At 43.7% G+C, this 22,507-nt stretch overlaps 1 protein-coding gene across 6 annotated transcripts in view; it reads left to right on the plus strand.

Annotated features, from left to right (window-relative positions):
• The window catches only part of LOC148039767 (thiamine biosynthetic bifunctional enzyme BTH1, chloroplastic-like), a 154,646-nt gene that overhangs the window by 95,650 nt on the left and 36,489 nt on the right, over positions 1-22,507 (plus strand). For all 6 annotated transcript variants that reach the window (XM_087693869.1, XM_087693827.1, XM_087693834.1 and 3 more), the window contains one exon: positions 4,051-4,115. In XM_087693869.1, the coding sequence (XP_087549995.1) occupies positions 4,051-4,115 (65 nt within the window). The remainder of the gene's footprint in view (positions 1-4,050; positions 4,116-22,507) is intronic.

Consider the following 22,507-nt stretch of genomic DNA (forward strand, 5'->3'; position numbering starts at 1 on the left):
TCATCATTTCAGGCCAGATTTAGTGCCCTCATTGATGCCTCGGTTTGCGTATAGGCCCTAGGGATTGATTGGTCCATCTGTTTGTATTCAGCATTTGTTTCAGTCAGTGCAGAGATCTTCCTTTCTTCATCTTCCAACTGTCTTCTTTCTTTGTGTTCGAGGTCCTTCTTCTATTGTGCACTCTCACAACTATACCCTGGAGGTACATCAAAGAGAGAAAAATAATACTCGGCAAGAGGGGATGTGCTTAGATGCACCATTGTCGAAATACCAAGTAGATTCCACATTAGTAATATTAAAACAAGTATCATGAATAGAAGGATTATAATGACACTGAATGAAAAAAATGTATAATCCTTGAACTAAGAATAGTTCGCGGTCTCATGTGTGAGAGCAAGATTGGACTCCCTCTTGATCTCCAATGCAATGCACTTACAACATTTAGTGATGTCGTGCCGCGTCTTTCGGCAATAATTACACCTCTTAGTTTTTGACTATACCATTTGAAGGGTTGGAAGAGGATGGACCAGCATGGAAGGATGTGTTTTGGTGTAAAAGGGGTGGAAGAAGAAGGATGATCAGCATGAAAGTTTGCTGATTTTTGACCAGCAGCCTTGTTTTTACCTTTGGTTTGGGTTTTCCACGATGATGGGTGGAAAGGGCCTGTTGGGTTGCCATGGTAGCATTGCGGTTGAGTCGGCTTTGTTCTTCCAACAACAGAAGAGACACAAGTTGATCGAAACTATTGATAACTTGGTTACCCATAGTTACCAACCGCAAGATGGTAGCAAAACCTTGATATGACTTTGGTAGACCATTAACAGTGATAGAAATAAGCTGATTATGTGGGACCTCTTCATCAATATTTAATAATTGTTCAATAAGATCTATGATGCCGATGAGATAGGCATCCATATTACCTCCTTCCATGTGAACTTCTTCCAGTTGCTTATGTAGGGAAGGAATGCGCCCTTCATTGCACACTTGATATAATGATGCAAGCTTATGCCATGCATCCTTGGCTGTCTTGCATGATGGGATGTGTGAAATGATACCTCTCTTCGGATTAAGCAATTAGGGCATGCGCTTGGGTGTCATGGCTATCCCATCAAATTTGGTCTTGAGTGGGAGGTGTTGTGGAAGAAGAAGATGATTTGGTATCATGAGAGCTACCTCGCGACATGGAGGTAGGAGGTGGTGCTGGTGTTGGAGAAGTCGGCCTTTGCTCCGTACTGTTGACAATATGCCATAAATTCATTGCAACAAGAACATGTCGCATCATTGTTAGCCCACATTGGGCAATTGGTGCCATTGAGCTTGTCATCGACACCAAGCATACCCAACAAATCATTATTATTGCTAGCCATGAGTGGAAATCAGCAATAAAGTAATATTTTCCAAGTTAAGAGAGCGAAAATGGATGCCCAAATAATAATCGTTGATAAAAGCGATGTTGCATGCCTCGATGAAGTCAAATAATATGAAGAATAATAATTTGAATTATTACCTAATTAATCCCAAATGCTGTGCCTCAAGGTGAATTGAGTCTCAATATCGATGAAATTTGATGAATTTCAGAAAAGCCCCAAATTTTTGGAAGAAGTAGGGGTGAAATTGAGCTCGAATGATAAAAAGCCCCAAATTCTACCGGGAAGTTGAAGAGGAATTCAAAGATTTTTGTGAAATTTTTGCCCGAATGGCATAGAATATCACGTCTATTGGTGAATTGGGCCTAAATTTTGACGAAGAAATCCAAATTTTAGAGAAGCCCCAAATTTGTCAATGAAATTGCAGGCATGCAGCAAACATCCCCAAATTTGATGAAGTGGGGCGTCAAATTCTGTCAATCTGGTAATGAATTTGGAGTTCTAGGTGAAAAGCTCTGAAATTTTCTTCCAATTGGAGATAGTTTGGGTCTCAAATTTGCCCCAAATTGTGCTTGGGTGGGGCACTGAGTGTGAACAGGGGCTGTGCTATAATGAAGAAATAGTAAAATGACTTATTGATGGAGACTTCGGGGTCTCTTTTAGGATGATGTATTGTAAATATACATGATGAGGTTTAGCCTGATGCTGAGGGAGAAGATGTGATTTTGGTATCAGAAGAGATCTTGGTACATAAGGAAAGGAAGATAAGAGGTAAAGCGTCATGTCCCTATTTGTTTGAAGTCTTAAAATCACTCACAAATGTATGCGAAGTGTTTGCAGAAGGGTGGCTTAGCAGATTCACCTTAGTTGTGGCAACTGTACCTTTAGGTGAGTGGAAGCGATTTTGATTGACACTCTCACAGGTTCACAGAGCTATAGAGTTTTGGAGCATTTGATGGTGCTCAAAACAAAGGTAGCACCTTCAATGTCTTAGTGAAGATGGGCTCAGAGATGTAGAAGTTGGTTAATCCAACTATATCCTCATCCAAGGTGTATGTCATGATTCATTGAGATGCTTGCAGTTTTTCAAGAGGGGGTATGTCATGATTCATCGAGATGTGTTCTTCGAAGTTGTGGAAAAAGCTGGGCACAGAAGAGGCAAAAATGTGAAGTTTTGGATTGATTATGGTAGTTTTTGCCCAGTTTTGGCATCAGCTTGAGGTTGTGGCATTTGGAGGAAGAGGACAGCAGCTTCTCTAGCAATTTTGGTAGTGGGACCAGAGTTGTCACTGTCCTGCATGCGTTTCCAACATTTTTCATTTTTCTCTTGTAGTTCTATGATGAAGGACTGGCTGTATTCTTTCTTATGCCAATTGTACAGCATCGTGGAGGGATGAATTGAAGTATCTGGCACTAGGAACAGCTTGGAGCTTCTCTCTTCAGGGTAGACTTACTGTCTTGGTTTGCATGCAAGTGATTTTTGAAGAGGTTGTGCAGAGATTGAAGCTTTCATGGTAGGTTTGGTCACTTTTGGAGATAGTTAATAACCGTTGGTGAGAGCAGCTTGTGAGTTAGTGAGGAGGTAGGGCTGTACTGGTTTACGAAAAGAAGGTACAAGAAGAATGTGTTGGTTGGAGAACACTAGTGGATGAAAGTGAGGTCTCAGAGTCTTGAAGAAATTTTGCAAGGGGCACCAAAGTCTGCAGTCAATTTGTGGTTTTCTTCTTTGAGAAGGAGCATTCTAGCTCTTTCTATGTGAAGCGATCTATTGCTGAAATTGTGTTAAGTATTTTTGCATGTTAAGTACTGTGCTGTGAGTGTTAAGGTGGATTTCACTTACCATTATCCATTACATTAGAGTGACTACTATCGGACAATGTCACAAATGACGACATATGAATATCTCAATATGTGTTGTGCCCATTTTATTACCGGCCATCCCATTATATATGACCAAAAGATGCCTTAAAATAAGTTCTATTGTAATGGCCTAAATCCCAAGGGGCACTGGCTTGCCCAGGTTAGGTTTTAAGAATCAGAATAATGCTATCAAGAAAAGGACTCCTAGCCATATAAGTCTATGAAATCTGTATTTCTTAAATACTTTTGGAGTGAGATTGCTCATGCCAAGGTGATCTAATGTCTTGGGAGACTTGAGAGGTCATTATAATGTGTATATGTTGTTTGAACCTATAGGATAGGAATTCCTTATTATTCTGTTTTAGTAGTATTGTGGATGACTAGTACTTTCTTTCTTTTTGCAAAAGGCGAAAGTTGACAAGTATGCATTTGCCAGCATTATGCTTAGAGTAGCAGCCAGACCCATCTTCCCCCACTGTATCCCCAACCAAACCCCAAAAAAAAAGGGGAAGAGAGAATATTCTATTAGTCGAACTTCTTGGAACAAAGTATCCTAAGGCAAAATATAAAATGCAAAGCAGCCCTGCAAGGGACTCCCATGCAGCCAAACTCATCTTCGGAGCAACTTTTAACACTTTCACAAATACTTTCTTTTTTGTTAAATGATCTTAGCCCAAATCTTGTTTTGTGTAATGTTTGTCTTATTAAAAGCTTGGACTTCTGAAAATTCGAAATTGAACTCATGAGGTGGTATGCACTTTCTAGATTTGTGAAAGAGACCTTGTTAAGAGAATGTTAATTGAGGGGAATATTCATTGGGCAGGTATGTGCTGATAAAAGGTGGCCATTTGGAAGGTTCAGATGATGCTGTAGATGTGCTGTTTGATGGTTAGGTTTCCCATTCGCTATCCCTTGCATCTCATCTTCCTTTGTAAAAGAATTTGAACAAGAAAGTGAAAAATTTCTGCACTTTGGCATTAAAGGTTGAAACAAAATAGAGAATCAGCAATATCATCCATTTTATGAGGAGGGGATGGAAGCCCTACAAGGGCTAAAATTGACCAGGACATTACTGAACCAAGTTTTAGAGGGGGACTAGGCACTGCTAGAGCAAAGCCCTACTGGTGAAGCTTATTGTTGGAGGAATTCTTCGAGAGGAGCGTTGGAAACAACTTCTCATGTCCCAAGTACAGCACATTACACTGCAGGTTGAAGGGCCTTGTGAGCAAAGTATGAGATGGATTTCCTACAAGATCACAGGGATAGGAATTCATAGAGCTTTTGAGGAGAGATTTGCAGCAGCCATCATCAGAGCATAAGAGCAGTCTTCTGTTGAAGAGATGAAGATACAAGCTTTTTTCTTAAAACCTTCTTGCAGCTTGTTGGTGGGACAAGGATACAACCTTCTCTCTTGAACTATCTAGTTAGAAACCTTTCTAGAGTGCCACATCTATGGTATAGACCTTACCTTTCTCAGAAAAGATGTTATTTGCATAGCAGACCCACTAGGAGAGTGGCAGAGCATAGAGTTGCCGTAGAGTAGAACCATTACCTTTCTATGAAGATTTTCTTTGGAGGGAGTAGACATCTGGGAGAGTGGCAATCCTCCATGGAGTTGCCACCAAACATTTACATCCTGAAATTTAGAGGCCTCGGCATGGGATGCATCATGACCAAATCAGTGGTCGCTGAGGCCATTTCCCTCCATTGGCTCACTCAAGTTCGGATTTGAAAGGTCCACCTAGGAGCTAACTTGCACATGGAAGACAACAAAGCCATACCATGACTGAATGAAACATAAGAAAATGAGCATTAGATTCAACTCCCAACATAGGGCCACACAGGCTCACCCCTGAGCATGGGAAGCAACGACCACTGATGGTGCAGAAATGAAATGAATGTACAATGAGGTCCTGTAGATAAAGCCAAACATCTATGGCACATGAGATGTTATCTCAACACACCCTCTCAGTGACATTTTGGGAATCAAATGGAGATGAGCACCCAAATGACGCTGAGAAGAGACCAAAATTGGTGGGGCAAGAAGCACCCCCTCTCAAACTGCTAGGGGTTTTTGGGTCCAACCCAACTTCTACAAGTAGCTGACTACCAAAACTGGTGGGGTGAGAAGTGTCTCTCACTCAAACTGCTAAGGTGGTGGCATTCAAACTAACTTGTGCAAGTAGCTGATAAGTCTACTTTGGGATAAAGCCTTGGTGAAGACATCACCACATTGCCTCAAGTAGGGACATACTCTGAAGGAATCACATGCTGCTCAATCTTCTCAAGAACAAAATGCTTGTGAAGTCTGGTATGCTTGGTCCTCAAATGAAAGGCTGGGTTCAGTGCCAATCCCATCATCTCATGGCACTTTAAGTGTTCGTGTAGAGATCTAAATCATCCAATAGTTCTCTTAAATAGAGAATCTCCAAAGTAGCACCATAGAATATCAGGTACTCCCCATCTGTAGATGATCCTGCATGAGTGGGTTGCTTCCACGTAGACTAATAAATCAAGCTAGAATCAAGAGTGAAGCCATACCCACCATACAATCTCCTAATGTCGATGCCTCCTGACCAATGTAAATCAGTCAACTGTGAAGTACAATGGATCTATGATAATAAATCCCCAACTGATACATATCTCAAAGAAGCCAAAGTACTATCATGCCTGCCTGCAAATGAGTATGGTCAGATGCTGAAGAGAATTAACTGAGCATGCTCACTGCATATGCCGAATCAGAACCTGTATCCTACACATGGTAGGGCATACAACTTGTTGGTGGGATTCATTGCAGTAGTCAATTAAGTACAATCAACCAAAAATCCCCCAACCTGGGACCATAGATATAGACAACAAAACTTCCTGCTCTCCTGCCCGTTACGTCGCTGTGCCCCCCGCCCGCCTTTCGTCGTCCCCCCTGCCTGCTCGTTGCGCCCCTACCTTCGCGCTTCGTCGTGTGCCAACGCCTGTGACCCCCTCCCTCAGCCGCCAGCGCCAGCGTCAGTGCCATCCCCATCCCCATCCCCATCCCCACCCCCCCCCTCCCCCCCCTTCGCCATCAACACCCCCCACCCCTCCCCTTTCCTCCTCCAGTTGCTCCCTCCCCCTGCAGCAACTCCCCATTCAGCAGGACAGCAGCGCGATAGGTAGGTTCTCCTAGAAGGGACGCGCAATGGAAACCTTTGGTCGGACGCCGGCGCACTAATTGAGTACTCCCCAGTCAAACACCTTGCGCGTAGTCCTCTCTAAGGAGCAGCTCTTAGCCGTCCAAGCTAAGGAGCTGGAGCTAATGGAAACATCAATTTATGGTCAGGTAGTAGGACATTCCCCAGCCAGGTCCCAGCTTCGGGACTTGCTCCACTCCACGCTGTGCATCGGCACAATGCAGATCATGGAGGCGGTCCTATTGGGCCAAGGGATCTTCATGGTCCGCCTTAGTTCGGCAGACGTAGCTCGCGAGCTACACGCCAGTTCACCATATGCATCCATGAAGGGGGTCATATACATGGTCCCTTGGTATAGTGGCTTTACTGTGGAGGTGTTTGCACTCCACAACAGGTTTCTTCGGCACCCGGTCACCCTTCTTTTCCCCGGCCTGGCGATTGAGTACCGCTAGTTGGTGGAAGACTTTGGGAGGCTCTTCGGCACTGTCCTTCCCGCGTCCTTCGCGGATGTAGTGACAGTTGCAGGGGTCTCAAAGGTACGGGTGGCAGTGAAGGAGGTCAAGAACATCCCATAGTTCCTAGAGATTGAGGCAGGTGGGTATTCCTTTAGGCAGCAGGTCATTGTGATTGGGCAACCAGGGCAGTGCTTGTGCTGCCACGACTTTGGGCATTTGACAGTAGTTTGTATATGGTTCAAGGCGGCTCCGCCCACAGGTCCGGAGGTGGATGCTGATGGGTTCACAAGGGTCCAGTGTTGACAGAGAGGGAGATGGCAAGGGGGGGCGCAGCCAGCCCCTCAGGCGCAGCCTCGTGAGCAAGGTGATGGTGGACGAGCGGTCCCCTTTCGGCAGAGCACTCCACAACCCCCCCCTGTCCGCCCCACCTGACAGGACCGCTCCCCCCCACTTTCTCTACATGCGCCACAGACTGCCTCGCTTGACCTCCCACATGCCCCCCCCCCCCCCCCCCCCCCCACCCCCATACCCGCCATGCATCTCTAGCCATCCCACCATAGCTCGATCCACTCCACCCCCATCACCCCTTCTACCGAGCACCCCCCCTGATCCGCACCTAGGTTAGGTGAGTCCCCCCAGACCCCCCCCCCCCCCCCCCCTCCCACAGGAGGTGATGAGCCACACACACCTACCTCCTCTGCACACCAGCAGTCAGTTCCCCCGCAAATAAAATACCTGAAACTTGGGCTCAATTTGAATCGGTCTTTTTGAAAGAATTCCTTCCTGAAAATGAAATGGAAAGAAATTGGGAAGATTGGGATTTTGTCAGACAAAAGGGAAGACCTTTGCTAACATATCTCGAGGAGTATCCTGAGATAATCCTCAAATTGGAAGAAACATATGAATTTTAAAAAACAAGAGGATTTATAAGGGGACTAGATAAGGCCTGTAAAAAGGAAGTGAAAAGGAGTTCACCTAAGACGCTTGAAGAGGCAATTAAATTTGCATTAATCAATAAAGATAATATGCGTCCATATGCACTCACTAGTCTCACCGATACAGAATCCAAGACTAAGGAATTTGAGGCCTCAAAATTTGTAGGTAAATCCAAAAGGAAAATGCCATTTCTTAAGGGCAAGAAACAACCCTTTGAAAAGAAACAATATGTACGGCCGGAGCTAAGTCAGGATGACTTTGATAAGACCAAAAAAGAAAAGCTGTGTTTCACTTGCCTATCTCCTAACCATGCTGCTTGGAATTGCTCTCAAAGAAAGAAGGGGGAGGATAAAGGAAGGATAAGGACAAGGGTAAGGGAAAAGAGAAACAAATCCATGTAGTGCGGACCTTGAAATTAAAGGGGCATGAAAGGTATAAATCTTTAGAGGTCTTGCACAAGGATGTACAACACAGGTGTTGTATGTCAACTTCTATGTGGCAACCTACCTTCGGGCCACATGATTTAGTTAGAGCGCATGGATCGATAGGTAGGAAGAGGGTTAGAGTCATGATTGATGATTTTACCACCCACAATTTCATAAGTTATGTACTTGTCAAAAAGTTGAAACTTCCCCAACAAAAGAGTGAGCATCAATACATTGTTCGTATGATACAAGGTCAGGATAACAAAATATGGGATACAATGGCATCCATTTTGGAAATCGAGATCCAAGGATATAAAGATAAGCTTGATTTCCAGATTATGAATATGGAAAGAGCCGATATCGCTTTAGGGAGGGAGTGGCTATGGGGATTGGAACCATCCTTAAAGCGTTGTTATCATCATAATACATTGGAATTTGGAAGGGATGGTACGACTTTTGTGATTCAAGGTGAATATGAAGTATATGATAACCATTTGATGTGTTCCCTTGAAGTACAGAAGTTGGTGAAGAAGGAAGCTTGTGAGGTATACATGTTATGGTCTCTCCTTGTACAATATATTTTTACTTCTTGTAATATAAAGCAACAATTTTCTTATTCTTGTGAGTTGAATGTAAATAATGAATTAGGTGGTTTGTTAGATCAATTTAAATATGTGTTTCCATCTGACTTACCTAGCGGCCTTCCACCAGATAAGGGTGATGTAAATCACCCAATTGACATAGATAGAGATACACCCCCTATTTCTAAACCACCTTACAGGCTAAGTGAAACACAACACCAAGAAGTCGAAAGACAAATCAAGGATTAGCTTGAGAAGGGGTTTATACAATTCACCTTGGGCTTCACCAATTTTATTGGCGAAGGAGAAAGATGGTTCTATGCGACTTTTTGTTGATTATAGAACACTCAATAAGATAATGGTGAAGAATAAATTTCCTATGCCCAGTATGGAAGATCTTTTTGATCAATTACAAGCGGAAAAATTATTCACAAAGATTGACTTAAGATCAGGCTATCACCAAGTAAGAATTAAGGCCTATGATGTTCCTAAGATGACATTTCGAACTAGATACGGACATTATGATTTTCTGGTGATGCCTTTTGGCCTGACTAATGCACCAGCTACTTTTATGAAGCTGATGCATAGTGTGTTACGGTCCTATCTAGGACGCTTTGTAGTAGTATTCTTGGATGATATCTTGATCTTTAGTAATTCAAGAGAAGAACATTTGAAACACTTATGGCAAGTATTTCAATTGTTAAGAACCCATTTCCTTTATGCGAAGAAAACTAAATGTGAATTCTTCGCACAAGAGGTCAAATATTTGGGGCATATTATCTTGAAAGAGGGAATCAAGATTTGGATTTTATCGTAGATTCATTCAAGATTATGCCAAGATAGCTGTTCCAATGACGAACCAACTTAAAGGGAAAGGGAAGAGCTTTAATTGGGGAACAGAGCAAAATGAAAGTTTTGAAAAACTTAAGGTAGCTATTGCTACAGCTCTAGTGCTATTAATTGTGGATTCCAATAAACCATTCGTGACTGAAGTTGATGCCAATGACAGGGCAGTAGGCGCGGTCTTATTACAAGAAGGTCAGCCGGTTGCTTTTGAAAGCAAGAAATTAGACCATGCAAAACGAAATTATTCCGTTTATGAGAGGGAGCTATATGCAATAGTACATTCAATGAAGAAATGGAGGCACTATTTGTACGGTACCAAACTTTTGATCTTGTCGGATCATGAAAGCATTAAGTGGCTTAATGACCAACCGGATCTACAAGGGCGTAAAGCCAGATGGGCTGAACTCCTCTAAGAGTTCGATTATGAGATAAGGTATAGAAAGGAAAAGTATAATATAGTGGCTGATGCACTCAGCAGAATGCCCTTCATAAATGAGTTGAGTTTTACTCAGTTCACTTCCGATTTGCTTGAATCCTTAAAAGGGAAATGCTAGGTTGATCCGACGTATTCCAACATATGGGAAGCATTAGAAAATGGGGATCCAAATGGAAGGGCCTCCATTGAGGAAGGAATATCTGAGAATGTTCAACAAGGAAATGGAGCATCAGGGGTTGCTCAAATGGGATTCAAGTGGAAGAATTTTACCATTGATAATGGTTATTTACTCTACAAGGGTAGGGTATGTGTCCCGAAATATGAAGAAATAAGGCTCCAAATACTCTTTGAGTGTCATGATACCCCTAGTGCGGGACATCCAGGAGTTAATAAGACTTATACTCTTATTAAAAGGCAGTTCTATTGGCCTGGAATGAATTAAGGACGTCCTTGACTATGTGGTCAAATGTAATAAGTGCCAGGTAAATAAAGCTGAAAGATTGAAAAGGGAAGGACTTCTCCACCCATTAGAGATTTCTTCGAGGAAATGGGAGAGTATCTCCATGGACTTTATTGTCGCGTTACCTAGGACACAGAGGGGGCACGACTCCATGTGGGTGATTATGGATAGGTTAACCAAAATGGCTAGGTTTATTTCAACTTCAACTGATGTTAAAACACTAGAATTGGCTAGATTGTTCATAGAGAACATATACCGATTGTATGGCCTTCCGGAAAATATAGTTTCTGATCGGGATAGAAAAATTGATAGTCAATTTTGCGTGCTATATTTAGGAAGTTGGATACTAAACTTAGCATGAGCATGGCAGAGCACCCGCAAACAGATGGGCAAATTGAAAGGGTTAACCAAATCCTTGAAGATATGTTGAGAGCATATGTAAATAAAAGGCAAACTAATTGGGAAGAGTATTTACCGATGGCAGAGTTTGCATATAATAGTGCTAAACACTCTTCCATTGGATATAGTCCATTTATGCTAATGTATGGGTTTTAGCCCAGAGCTCCTCATGCAGTAGGACTGCATAAGGAAAAGGTTCAAGCAGCAAAGGATTTTTTGGAGGATATGAATAGTATGTTAAAATTTGCTGAAGAAAATATTAAGAAAGCTCAAGACCGAGCTAGAGCTTATGTAGATCCTCACTGAAGAGACATCTCCTTTGAAGAAGGGAAATTGGTCTATCTTAAAGTGCTTGGACAAACTAAAACCATGATGATGGGCCGATGCCCAAAGCTTTCACCCAGGTATTGTGGTTCTTTCACAATACTTAAGAGGGTGGGGGAATAGACTTACAAGCTCCAACTACCTGCTGATAGTAAAACACATCGAGTTTTTTATGTAAGTAAGCTAAGAAAGAAGCGGGGTGTAATGGATAAGCAAGGCTGGGTGGTGAATGAAAGGATCTCTCGTATCTGTAAGTGCGACAGAAAGCCTTCGATAATTAGATCATCAAAATACATGATAGTAAGACAATGAAGGGAATCAATTGAGTAACAATATAGATTCACATTGAATCTGCTCCTCATGAAACCTTTTGAAATAAAGAAAGAAACAAACCTTGTGAAATATATACATTCCCTAGTACCATCATTAATCCTAGTTTGCCAAATATAGCCTTTAGCTGCTAGCTGCACCTTCTACCTCTTCAAGGTACTATCTGAGTAGAACTTTTCTTCGAAGCTCCATTTCACTCCAATCACATGTATATGGGAGGGTCTACCAAACCCCATGCATGATTTCTAGCAATGGAATCAAGCTTTACCCCATAGCAGGGCTAATTGTAGATGTAGTAGCAAATGATGTTTCTTGTCCACTAGGGCTCTGTGATTCTTGCTTTTCTTTCTGCACGCAACTATCATGATCATCATCTAATGCATCACCACTAGATGCATACGAACTGCTCATCTCATCAAAAATAGCATCCTTGCTCACTTTGAACTCACTTGTCACAAGGCTATAATAAAATGTGACTTTTCTTGTTAGACATCGGTTGAAACCTCCCGCAATTTGCGTTTGTTACTTGCATGGTCACGAGGAAGGTTTGGTTACTACCATTGGTCATTTGGTTACGAGTGGTTGGCCTACCGATGCTTCCAAAGGATTGGGTCTTTGGACATCCCAAGTTTGCAGATCTCATGGAAGTGGATATGAAAGTGTTCTTTCCTTTCTTGTGTATGGACCATGAGAAACACATTCATTTTTTATGCTTCATCGGGCGTGTAGAGGCGTATAGCCTGCTTGAAAGGGCTTCTTCATTGGTGGCTAGACTTGATTGAGTTAACTGATATTCTCCCTAGATGGGATTTTCTTGCTTGGCATATTGCAGTTTCTTCTGTCCCCTTTTAGTCTCTCTCCTTCAACGCATATATATGGATTGACATATGGACAAATGTCAAGGTATATGTAGGTGGAAGTCATCTCTAGGTGATGGGATATGGCGACCAAGTCCATGGATAGGGCAGCGTGTAGGACAGATGCTGTGGTCAAGTTTGATCATAGTAGGTGGCACCATGAGGCATGTAGTATGTGGCTAAGAGCCTAACATGGCAAGCATAAGTTGGGGCAGATCTGTAGATTAGAGCAAACTATTGAGGCATACATGGGATGCTAAGTTGGGGCAGATGCATAGATTAGAGCAAACAATTGAGGTATACGGGGGATGCTAAGCACAACGCTTTCTCTTCTTCTTCTTCTTCTTCTTCTTCTTCTTCTTCAACACCATGAATTGAGGTGCATGATTGGTGGATAGCTATGCTGTGGAGTTGCCTGGAGGGCAAAGTTGAAGGCAAGTGCTGAGCACTAGTTGCACATGAGTATAGTGTTGAAGGTGGTAGTGGTGAAGACTACTCTGATACCATTGTTACGTATAGAGGTAAGGTGGATGAAGCTCCATGCTTTGTGAAACTAACCTTCCTTCCGTGGATGGGTGGTAAATCGCTGATTACAACTTAATTACAGCAACAAGCAACAAACAATAAACGCAAATCTGAAAATATAAATTTACCTACTGATCTTGGACAATGCACACCTGATCGGCCCCAAAATTGGCGCCCCTTTCGGTATTTCTTTAGCTTTATTGAAGAAAAAGTTGATTTACAATGGGATTCTCCCGATCCCCTTCGCAATCCAAACTCCCCTTGCTGTCCAAAGTGACCAGCAAGTTTTCAATCTAATTTGCCCCTTGTTCGGGCACTTAATTGGCCTTCATCCGCTTCATAGACAATGGAAATGCCCCAAATTCTATGGCTGGCTAGTCCTCCACCCAAATTTAGCTGAAATTCACCTTCAGCCCTGAAAAATCCAAGTCTTGAGTTTTCAATTTCTAGGACGCTTCCCGAGGTTGCTGCTAACCCTAATTTCTGCTGTAAATTAGGGTTCACAACAGAGAAATTTGCAATTTCTCAGCCTCCTAGGGTCCAAATGCTGAGATCTTCGGAGCAAGACTGTGAAATGGCTGGGAGATAAGAGAGAAAACTGCAGAGAGAGAAAATTCAGAGTTTTGTTGCATAGAATGGTTGAAAATTAGTCAAATGCAGTTGCTGCCCTGCCGTAATAGCTTGTAGATGTAAAGAAGTGAAGAAAAATAGTCATTTACTGCTGCTGCTCTGTCTCAATAGCCTATAGATGCTATCACTTGCTATTGATTGGTCTTCTCTTGCCCTTGGCTGCCTCAGAAGATCCTCCAATGGCTGCAAATCAGACTAGCAGCATCTTCTCCCTCTCTCTTGTAAGTTGAATATACTAAAAATGCCTCTCTCTAGTCTCTAAATACGTTTTTCAGTCTTGCATGGGCATTTTTGACAAGTGGCAGCTTTCCCAAATGGTTTTTCCAACATTATCCATAATTAAATATTAATTTTTAGTCTTTAAATACTGAAAATTAATTTAATAATTATTTCGGTGCCTTGAAAAATAATCAGACTAGCCAATAAATAAATTGGCTAGGCAACTTCCATTCTCGAGTGTCTTTGCGCCATCTTTGACCATCAGATTGGCGTTAGATACCATTAAATACCACTTCTCTAGTGTCACCAACTGACACTTATGGCCAAATGAATGACCTAGGCCAACAACTGGATACCACCAAGTACATGTGCGGCATAACTTATAGCAACTTTTGCCTTTGACATCCCGTGATTTTCTCGGGTCTTGGGCTCGTAAATTTACTCCAACCCCAATTTCAGCTCACATGTGCAACATTTACTTAACCATGTGATTAAAAATTAATCCACATGTTAAGTGAGGTTTCAAAAAAACATGTCCTCATGACACTTTGCGTGTAGAGAGAGAGAGAGAGAGAGAGAGAGAGAAAGAGAGAGAGAGAGAGAGAGAGAGAGAGAGAGAGATTGGTGGGGGGGCCTTTCTCTTGCGTCGGCTCTTCACTGTTGTAGAGATATTTTTAATGGGAATTTTTTTTCTGTATCAGTATGGCCGAATGAGTCTTTCCAAAACAAGTTCATCTTTTGAAGATGTGGCCCTATTCTCAAACATGTGGCATATTGTGATAGAAACTAGGATGCGTCCTCTTGATTGGGTATTTGGTAAAGCTAAAGATCGTGGTCTAGTGCAACCACATATGAAGATTCTATTTCATTTTTTCAGATTTCGGGGTTGTTGGCATATTTGGGTCACTCGCAATGCATTCATTTTTAATACTGTCTCGGGCATTCAATATCATGTTGGGAAGCTTAAGGGGCTTCTCCAGTGCCAGCTTGATTTGATAGAGCATGGTGATATCTTGGTCAAAGATAGCTTAGTTTCTTAGCATCGGGTGGTCTCTCAAGTGTTGCCCTGATTTTTGTAATCTTTTATATGGGTGGTCTCTCAAGTGTTGCCCTGATTTTTGTAATCTTTTATACTATTTGTGATATAATATAACATCTCATTACGAGAGAAAAAGAAAGAAAAGGAAAATAAAGAAAGATATATTAATGTCTACATAAGGGCAATGTGGCCTATGAGACAAAATCCAAAATCCATGAAACCATGTTGAGAATAACTATACAATGGGACTGGGACCATGTGTAGTATTGTCCCATTAGTAGAAAAGAAAAGAAAAGAAAAGGAGAACTAGATTTGATAGAACCATGTACAAAAATGTGGTGGAGACTATAGGCTATAGCTGATCTCAAGATTTGCACATGATCTCAGCTATGATGCGGTCCCTAGCTGCTTCACTTATATGCGTGGTGGTGAGTCTTCAGTATCTCATGATAAAACCTCCTGGGACGTGGTCGTGGTAGATGGGGTTGTCGTGCTCGACGAAGAGAAATGACTGTATCCAATGTGACTCCACGGCGTGGCATGTAAGGGGTGTGGAGGGATGGCTTTGTCTCTACTAGGCTCGTGTCTCGCAGTAGTGCTGTGCAATGCCTCTGGAGCTGTGGTAGAAAAAGACCTGGGCATTTGTGGTCCTTGTACTCCATGACACGATGAAGGGGTCCAAAACCATAACATAAGAGGCAGTGGTACCCTCCTCGTATGTCATAGTATACTGTACATCTGCATATGTAGTGCTCTTGCATCTCGGGCTCTCGACCACAAAGCTGGCAAGTCCTATCCTCTGCTACTAGGGTATCTGTCCATGTGCCCATCTTCATTTGAAGCCTATGTGAGGAGGTGCGAATCTGTTTGATAGCAGCCCGTATGCTATGGGAGATGGGTGCCCATATATGCTGGCTGAATAGTGAAACCATCATCAGAGGGACACAAGAAATGACTCCTGTAGAACTCCATCCTCGATCCTAGATGGAGTGGTGGGTGCATCCATGTACTTGCAATCTCAATCCTCAAGATATTAGCTTTGATCACCTGGTTCAACTTTGATTGGCTAAGAGAAAGTGTAGGGCAGTCAAGGCTATAATCAAAAGGTGGAAGGTGGTCAATATCCAAACCATGTAGGCTCATCCAAATAGCCATCTGTGAAAACCAACAGTTCTTCTTGCCCTTGTTGCTAGTTGTCTAGATGAAGTTAGTGCCAATTTGGAGTATCTATGACGTGGAAGCTCCCATAATCTGTGCCAAAAGGTCATTGCCTTGAAGAGTGCGTCTATAACTATAGGTGCTGCCCCTAGCTTTGCTATGAAAATGGGATGTGGGGTGGAGGGCTTACTCCTAATCATATGTGCTATCATCATGATCAATGGCCTTTCCGTGCTATCCCAACCATCATAATAATCCCTCTCTGCTCCAGTCTGATCAGTGAGGGGGCTAAGATGCTTGTGGTTTAAGCTGCAACCCCATACCTTTGCTCCATATAGTAGTGTAGGTGTGACGAGGGTGTCAAACAGCCATAGTTTGGTGCGGGGCTCTTGGAATTGTATGTGAGCACATTTACTCGAGTGCTCCTAGTGCTGCATATCCTTGTGTGGGACGTGCCTCTAATGCCCCTCTCAACAAAAAATGTGGGTTAGAGAAGGTGACTCCTAGATAGACATATTCCCTCACATGCTGCACACTGTCTCCCCCAAATGTGAACTGATACATAGATCTAGTTACCCATGCTACTGAAGTATTGAAAACCATGGTGTTAGTCTTCCCAAGGTTCACTGTGAAGGCTCTATCTCTACAGAAGATATGCAAAGCATCTCGGTGGCAGCGCAATCCCTTCGGTGAATCTGCAATGAGAACAATATCATCTACATAAAATAATATTGGTAGCAGTACCCCTGCTAGGTTGGCCTCGGCTCCTTCTCCTTGGTCAATGTAATCAGACATTTCATCTATGTATAGACCAAACAATGTGGGTGAAAGCGGACATTCTTGTTTCACTCCTATGGTACTGTCAATCCTCTATGTTAGCCCCCAAGGTGCCCTTACATGACCTGTCACTGTCTCATATAATGTATAGATACCCCATGGTACATCCTCTAGTCCTCTAATATCCTGCAATCTCTGCATGATGCGTGTACGAGGCACTATATCAAAAGCTTTGCGAAACTCTATAAAGCAGCAATAGATCCTCTTGTCTCAGGCTCGACCCTCCTCAATAATGGCTCTAAGTGTGAGAATATAGTCCAACGTGGCATATCCTTGTATGAAACCTACCTATCCCTGTGCTCTCTTGCCTTGCATTTCATCCCACAAATTGAGTTCATGCTCCAATATAGATCCATATATCTTGGCCAAAGAATGGCCGATCATGATAGTCTTGTAGTTGCTAGGGATTAGGGAATCACCACTCTTAAATAGTGGAATTATAGTATTGTCTGACCAACTCATAGGGAAGTCTTCATATACTACTCTATTGAACATATGTGCTAGTATGGGTGCTAGTATGTCACAAGCATGTGAGAAATGTTCTACCACTAGTCCATCCTCATCCTATGCCCTCCCATTTTGTAATCTATGAGTCCCATCCCTAACTATTTTCTAGGTTAAGAAAGATCACTGTGTTGGCCTATAGGCCTGTGGGGGCTGCATATGTGGCTATGTTGGCAAGTCATACAATTGTCTTCCACAATCAAGCCAAGCATCTGGTGATGTAATCTGTATAGGGGGCCATCTTTCATGAAACATCTTCCATGCGCTCTTGCTATTCCATCCTAAAAATAGCTGATATATCTTTGCTTTTACTTTCGCTAAGTAGTCTCGTTTTTTCTTTTGCACAAGGTGTTTGAAGAACGTCTTTGCTTGACTATGTGTCTGAGTGCCTACCTCCAATTCTCTCTATAAGTGAGCTCGGGTGACTCTACACTCATCATCATACCAGCTATTTTAGGGAGCAATAGAGCGTGTGGGTCTACATTGGAGCAAGGTGTGTGGGAATGCATACATGGCTGAACCATGGATGGCCTCTGCTAAATCCCTTTTACATTCTTCCAATGATCTACTCAAGTCCAATGTATGTAAACTAGTCTGCAGAGAACCATTGTAGATGTGTGAGGTGTCTTCTGTAAAGTAGTATTTGGGATGTTTAGGGAGGCACGGTGTTTTATGTTTCATATCATATGTACACAATAGAGCATGAGTGTCAAAATAGCATGATTTGTTGCTTTGCCAATTGGTCTCTTAGATATCTTAAAGTTTTGGATGTTTGGTATTAATGCTGGTGAGCCTATCAAGTAGTCCACAGTACTTGCCTCTCCTTTGTGATCCAACATGTCAAATTGTGAGATCCTGACCATTGTGGCAAACCATTAAAAATGGCTAGTCTATGTGCACTTCCCAAAGCCAATCGGTGTGTCCCATAGGTACTTACTTCTTTATCTTGGCCTCTCTTGCATAGGCCTATTTCATCTATGTCTATCTCTTTGAACATGGCATTATCATACATATAAAAGTCACTCTGACTATCTCCAGTGCATGGATTGAAATCTCCTACTAATAATATGTCCCCAATGCTAGCATATCTCATGATATCCTTGTAAAGTACATCAAAGGGAGATCCATCACATGTGGCATAGGTAGAGTTTGTAGGAGGAAAGTAGCATATTGCAATGAATATATCCCATGGTCTTCTTGCATGTATCCTAAACCATAAGTATCATGCATCATCATCTCTCTTCATCACTTGCATTATACCTTTGAGGTCTTCCCGGTATAGTATGGCCACACCTCCAGAACCCTTAGTGCTTCCTAGTTTTCTAGCTGTTGGATGAAATGCACTTTCCGACCTGTATCCCCACACGTTTGGTAATCGGCTATCTTTACATTGGTGTGTTTCTATGTACATTGCTCTATCTATGTTTCAAAAGCTATCTTGAAAGTAACCAGCATCCAAGTGTAGGGCTCCATTACAATTCCATATTGACATCCAAAGTGTCTCATAGGTATCGTACCATCATGAAGTCCTTTGTTCAATGATGACCACTTGTCCATCCCTATAAACAATCCATTTTTCCTCTTTGCAAGTTTCTAATATCTTGGGCATGTGTTCTCTCCGATGTGCTATCTGTGATGGGTTAAGGTCCTCATCGAAATAAATCTTCACCTTTGAGGGCTCTTCCCTTAGAGAGGAAGGCCCTTTTTTTTGTATGTCCCCAAAGCAAAGAATTAGAGCCTTGGACTTAAGAGTCCTACTTTCCCACTCTCCTAGCACTCTAAGAGAGAGAGAGAGAGAGAGAGAGAGAGAGAGAGAGGTCTACATAAGGCTAGACAAAATCCAGAGTACATCTATGTCTAATGTCATCTCATTAGTAAGGTAAAGATAACATTACAAAAAAGTGGGTGGTCTATGAAACAATACTGAAAATAACTATACGATGGGACTATACTAGGGTTGAACCATGTATAGTGTTGTTCCATCGATAGAAAAGAAAATGAAAGGAAAGGAGAACCAGATTTAATAGGACCATGTATAAAAGTGTGGTGGAGACTATGGGCTGTAGTTAATCTCAAGATCTGCACATGATCTCAGCTATGATATGGTCCCTAGCTGCTTCACTGATATGAGAGAGAGAGAGAGAGAGAGAGAGAATAGGAACGATGGCAGGAGCGGGAGATGTCGCCGCTTGTGCGTGCTGTCCCTTGACTTGCACCCCGTCTGTGCCTGTGCGTGTCGCCCCCGGACCTGCACCCGTCGTCACGCCGGTTCGTCACGAGTTCTTGTTGGCCGTCACGTCTGACCAGCCTGCCATCATGCCCTGCGCCTGTCGCCCGTCCGCGTCTGCCCCTCGTCAGCCGTCCTTTTCAGACCTGCCCCTGTCGTCCCTCGCCGTCTGCCCTGTGCTCCAGACCTGCGCCCGTCGCCCATCCACGTCAGCCCTGTGCCCATCTTCTTCAGACCTGCGCCCGTCGTCCCTCGTCGTCAGCCCTACGCCCGTCGTCACTGTCATCGGCCGTCGCCAGTCATCATCACACTTGCTCGCTACCAGACACTGCCGTCGGACCCACTCGCGCTCAGACCTGCCCTCGTGAGTGACAGAGAGAGAGAGAGAGCGCGCCCTCTGCCTGGATGTTCCGTCGCCCTCTGCCTACTCCCCGCCCTGATCTGCCCATTTTGCCAGCAAGGAGCAGCAGCCAGTCAGACCCAGGTTGCCACACAGAGCGCGCGACAGTGTGAGCCAGCAAAGGGAACGCGCCCTTCTCTGCTTGCGTACGTGCCTTCTCTGCACAGCGGCCGTCTGTTTCTGCGCACGCGCTTCCCAAGCTTTTTCGCCAGTCCTGTGCCGGGTCTGTTTTGCCTAAGAAAAAGGGAGAGCGGCCTGCGCATTCCTGCCTCCCGTGAGATCTTCATTCGGCCTTTGACCGGTATACGCAGTGATACAACATGGCTGGTCTGGACCTGGATTTTATAGACCAAATGGTGGCAGCGCTTGGTCCGGACTCTGATACCGAGGAATCCGACAATATGGTTCCGTGCAATGAAGAGATGCCCACTGCTCCCGACTTTCAGCCTGCAGGCAAACGCACCAAGCACACTTCGGAAGAGACCATGGATCATCAGGATCGTTCCTATGCTCAGGTTGCTTCGGATTTTGCAGATTCTCAGGATGTTGACTGGGAGCATTTGCTAGAGTTTGCCAACACTCTACTTGGCGATTATGTTCAACATAATCAGGAAGTCTTTTCTGACTCTGCACCGAAAGATGTTTTGGAAGCCACTGTTGACCCCAAATCTGTCTTGCGCTCCTTTTCAGTATTCTATGATCGCGCTGTGATACTCTTCTTCACTGGTTGAATTCCCCAGCTTTCCCGTATTCGCCAGTGGCTGCACAGTCTGCTACAAGGGGAATGTGTTGAAGAGATTTTTGTGGGGTCCCGAGGTTTTTTTGAGGTGCTGTTAAAATTTGAGACGCACCGTGCTGCTCTCCTGTCTAAACCGCCTCTGTTTTTTGATCGCCGTTTGGTCCATATTGTACCATGGCGCCCAATGGCAGATTTTCAGCGCCTGCTGCAACGAGAGTGCCCTGTATGGGTTGAAGTGGAAAATTGCCTGGCTGTTTATTGGCCACTGTTGAAGGACGCCATGGCTGCTGTGGGCACTGTTCTGGTCCCTCCAAGTTTAAGGGTTGTAAATCGTAACCGCTTGTGTATGTTATGGGATACTACTAGGAAAAGGCCTGCGTGGTTACGTCTCAATTGCTCTGGCATGCATCCTTTACACTTTCGTTTGAAATGGGGAAATTTTGCGGGACATTGCTTTTCCTGTGGAAAATTAGGGCATTTCATGGTAGAATGCCCAGAGTAGCAACACACTTCAGATGCTGGGCATGTTGCGCTGCCCAACGAAGATATGGTATGTGATGTCCCGTCGCAGGATGCTATTCACCCACCTAAAGCTCTGGATAAAGGTAAACAACAGGTTTCGGGTTTGGATTCCTGTGGCACAGACTGGGTTGAAGTACGTGCAAAAAAAGGTACTTGGGTGGTTGCTGTCATGGAGAATTCTGTGCCTCCTGCATCACAAGATTCCATGCGTACTTATATGCGCAGGAAAGAAATGTTGCCTTCGGAGCACTCTGCTCCTGCCATGGTTTCCTCTGCCCCGTGTCCTCAGCCCACTCGGAGTGTGTATTCGGATCGTCCAAAGGGTCCCCTTGCTAAGCTGGCTTTTGATACCAGAGGCAACGTCATTACCCCGTGGGATCGTCGTTATCCCCGTTCCACCCCCAAGCCAGCAGATCTGGTGCGCAGAACTCTTTTGCCGTGTTGGCTGATTTCTTGGATGAGGGAGTCTTGGACATTCTCGCCGAAAAGGTCAAATCGAGGCAAGTTGTGCCTCGTACCTGATTTTCTTTTAAAAACACATGAAAATAGCCACGTGAAATGTGCGAGGAATCTGTTCTCGCCATAAGCAACATGCCATGTGGACTGTATTGCATGAGAATCAGTGGGATGTCTTGTGTGCTTTTGAATACAAGAGTGACGGTGAAGCCGGAAAAGTTGTGGATTGCCATGGCTTTTGTCTGTTCTATGCAGGGACACAGGCCATGCGTTATTCGGGTGTGCTCATATTTTGGTTCCGCCGAGCCTAAGGGCCATGAGTCATAACCGTTTGTGTATGTTATGGGCCACGGATCGGAAAAGGCCTGCTTGGTTACGTCTTAATTGTTCTGGCATGCATCCTTTGCACTTTCGTTTGAAATGGGGTAACTTTGCAGGGCATTGTTTTTCATGTGGAAAATTGGGGCATTTTATGGCCGAGTGTCCAGCGAAGCAACCAACTTCAGATGCTGAGCATGTTTTGCCTCCCATGGAAGATATGGTGCTTGATGCTCCGTCGCAGGATGCGACCCAGCCACCTAAAGTTTTGGATAAAGGCAAGCAACATGTTTCGGGTTTGGATTCCTGTGACAATGATTGGGTAAATGTACGTGCCAAAAATGGCAAAAGGTTTGATGCTCGCATGGCGGATAATGTGCCTAATGCTTCATAAGATTCCGTGCGTACTTATATGCGCAGGAAAGACATGTTGTCTTCAGAGCACACTACACATGCTATGGTTTCTTCTGCTCCTCGCAATCAGCCCACT

This window comes from Lygodium microphyllum, chromosome 2, assembly GCF_053477565.2.
Source record: "Lygodium microphyllum isolate KBCC chromosome 2, Lygodium_microphyllum_v1.1.10, whole genome shotgun sequence".
Taxonomy (NCBI): domain Eukaryota; kingdom Viridiplantae; phylum Streptophyta; class Polypodiopsida; order Schizaeales; family Lygodiaceae; genus Lygodium; species Lygodium microphyllum.